This window comes from Dioscorea cayenensis, chromosome 18 (assembly GCF_009730915.1).
Source record: "Dioscorea cayenensis subsp. rotundata cultivar TDr96_F1 chromosome 18, TDr96_F1_v2_PseudoChromosome.rev07_lg8_w22 25.fasta, whole genome shotgun sequence".
NCBI classification, from domain to species: Eukaryota; Viridiplantae; Streptophyta; class Magnoliopsida; order Dioscoreales; family Dioscoreaceae; genus Dioscorea; species Dioscorea cayenensis.
Genome location: NC_052488.1, coordinates 19018840 through 19021408, shown reverse-complemented (window position 1 = coordinate 19021408; position 2569 = coordinate 19018840). Strand labels below are relative to the sequence as shown.

Below are 2569 nucleotides of genomic sequence, written 5' to 3'. Positions count from 1 at the left end.
TGTTGGTTTTGTTAGGTCAGAAGCCCAACAAATTCTGAAACACTAGAAACATAATTTAAGTATAAATATATAAATATACTATGCGCACACTGTAGCAATTACATCCAACTTAACACTAGTTTAAGCAATCTAAACATGAAAGTTCATCAACCTTGACCTTATAGTTGGTGAATGCCAACCGTAATCAAATGGTCAAGAATGAAGTTAGGATAAAGCTTATGAGCTTATACATCTTATACCATTTTCTCAAAGTCTTCATGTATGTATTAAGGCAAAAGATAGAGAGAAGGATGGGTTGGTTCTAAGTAGACGTTGTAGGTTAGAAACGTGGTTGGATGTTGAAAGCAGAACGGAATTCACCCCACCAAGCAACCACAAAACTTCTCTCTCTCTCTCTCTCTCTCTCTCTCTCTCGCTATCTCTTAGATATATAAATATATATATTTATCTTTCTCCACTTCCCTTAAAATACCATTTGTTAGACTACATGTACCATCAAAGCTTAGAGTAACAATCATCTCCTAACTCTTTCCCTAACGAGAAAAGCTAGCTCTTTCCACTTCTCAAATCTTGTTATATCTTTTCTTTCATCTCCACCTCCTCTATTTCTTGATCATCATCATCGTCTTGATGAATCCTTTATGAGCTGCTTCTTGTTTTCTTTAGCTTGTGGAACAACTATAAGTAGGAGAAAGAGAAGCCTTTATGATAGAATTGAAGGGCTTCTTTTCTTCTTGTTGTGTTTCTATCTTTTTCTTCTTCTTTTGGTGATCAGATGTGCACCAGAGGCCATTGGAGGCCGGAGGAAGACGAGAAGCTCAAAGAGTTGGTTGCTCGATATGGCCCTCAAAATTGGAATTCGATTGCTGAAAAACTTCAAGGCAGATCAGGTGCAGCATCAAATCGAATTGTAGATGTTTATCAAGTCTTAATATAAAGATATATTTCTTTGTGTTGTCACTGAGATATATCAATTAAAGCAGGAAAGAGTTGTAGGCTGAGATGGTATAACCAATTGGATCCAAGAATAAATAGGAACCCCTTCAGTGAGGAGGAGGAAGAGAGGCTTCTGTCTTTGCATCGTGTGCACGGCAATCGATGGGCGGCTATAGCTCGATTATTCCCTGGCAGAACTGATAACGCGGTGAAGAATCACTGGCATGTGATTATGGCAAGAAGATGTAGAGAAAAATCTAGGGTTCAAGCAAAGAGAAGTAGTGCTGGTTGTTGCACCTCAGAGAAGCCTGACGACAATAAAAAGAGAAAGCTTGAAGCACAAAATATAGAACAAACAGTGACCAAGTATTGCAGAAGTTCTCAAGAGTACTCTTCTGTAAATAAGTGTCATCACAATCCTAGTGATATTTTTTCAGGAATTCATGGCAGTAGTTCTAATATGACTGAAGGTATGAGGTGTTCTTGATCATTATCTCATTTTCTTTGAGATCAAGGGATGTCTAGATATATTTGTATTTATGAATAATGTTTGCAGATAGAGAAAACTCAGTCGAATTCTATGATTTTCTTCAAGTAAACACTGACTCTGAAAACATGAAAGATGGCCGGAGAAGCTTGGACAAAGAGGAGGACAAGGAGCAGCATAGTGAAGGTAGTGTACAATTCATAGACTTCTTGAAGGTTGGAAGTTCATCATGAATTGAAGTTCCCTCAGAATTCCCTCAAAAAGGGAAATTATATTACATATATATATAAATATAGCTAGATCTAGTCCGCATACACCCTAACATTGTGAAATGCAGGAGTAGATGTCACATAAGATGCTTAGCTTATTTATATAACTACTTTGCTGCATTGAGGAAGGGTTCTCTTTTAGTGTTGAGGATCAACAACATTGTAGATAGTTCATGGCAAAGTGTACTTGTTTATACAACTGCTTTTAATTATGTTATCACAAAATGGAATCGATGAGATTCCTCGGAACTAATGATGCTGATATCTCTGCCAATTGCTTGAGCTTACTTGCTTGCTTGCTTGCATTTCTTAATGCAGTTATCTGATCTTGCTTTCTCTTAAAAAAAAAGTTGTTTTTGGTTGATCCACAACATTAACTTCAAGGGACTTTAGATCTCCTTTGAAATAGACTTGCTACCTTATATATTTTAAAGTTTGAGAATTAACTTCATTTATATAAGGTTTGTAATTAAGGCATGCCATGAACATCACCGGGTAAAATTATATTCTAACTCATTATAATTTATCAAATCATTTGAATAGCGATGTGTTAAACATTCTAATAAAGAGTAGTTAAACAAGATTCGATGTTTTGAGTTTGGGTCAAACATAGTAGATGGGTTTCAACTTGAATTTAGTACCACACCAGAACAAAAGAAGAGTTAGAAAAAAGTGACTAAAGCTGATGTCTTTTTCTTCATTTTCATATACCATGAGTGCAATCCATGTCTCCTGAAGAGTGAATTATATATTAAGGATTTCGACGAGGCATTCTTTGTCAAAGCTAATTTCCCGAATAATTAGTAATAATAGTAAAGCAATGGTTCATGAAAAGACCTCTAACAACCTCCACCAATTATCTCTATAATTGTAAATC

The 2569-nt window shown here is 35.8% G+C and overlaps 1 protein-coding gene across 1 annotated transcript; it reads left to right on the top strand.

Annotated features, from left to right (window-relative positions):
- The first annotated feature begins 482 nt into the window (after window positions 1-482).
- LOC120281918 (transcription factor MYB52-like) lies at window positions 483-2013 on the top strand. Its single transcript, XM_039288612.1, has 3 exons — window positions 483-890; window positions 984-1406; window positions 1493-2013. Exons 1-3 carry the CDS (start codon window positions 776-778, stop codon window positions 1654-1656), a joined length of 702 nt encoding a protein of 233 aa, XP_039144546.1. The 5' UTR covers window positions 483-775; the 3' UTR covers window positions 1657-2013.
- Window positions 2014-2569: the final 556 nt, after the last annotated feature.

Bases quoted from the DNA above. Each gene is read 5' to 3' on its own strand.
- LOC120281918 (XM_039288612.1), top strand. From the start codon at position 776: ATGTGCACCAGAGGCCATTGGAGGCCGGAGGAAGACGAGAAGCTCAAA. The intron at 891-983 runs GTGCAGCATCAA...CAATTAAAGCAG, and splicing joins AAAACTTCAAGGCAGATCAG to GAAAGAGTTGTAGGCTGAGA. The intron at 1,407-1,492 runs GTATGAGGTGTT...TAATGTTTGCAG, and splicing joins TAGTTCTAATATGACTGAAG to ATAGAGAAAACTCAGTCGAA.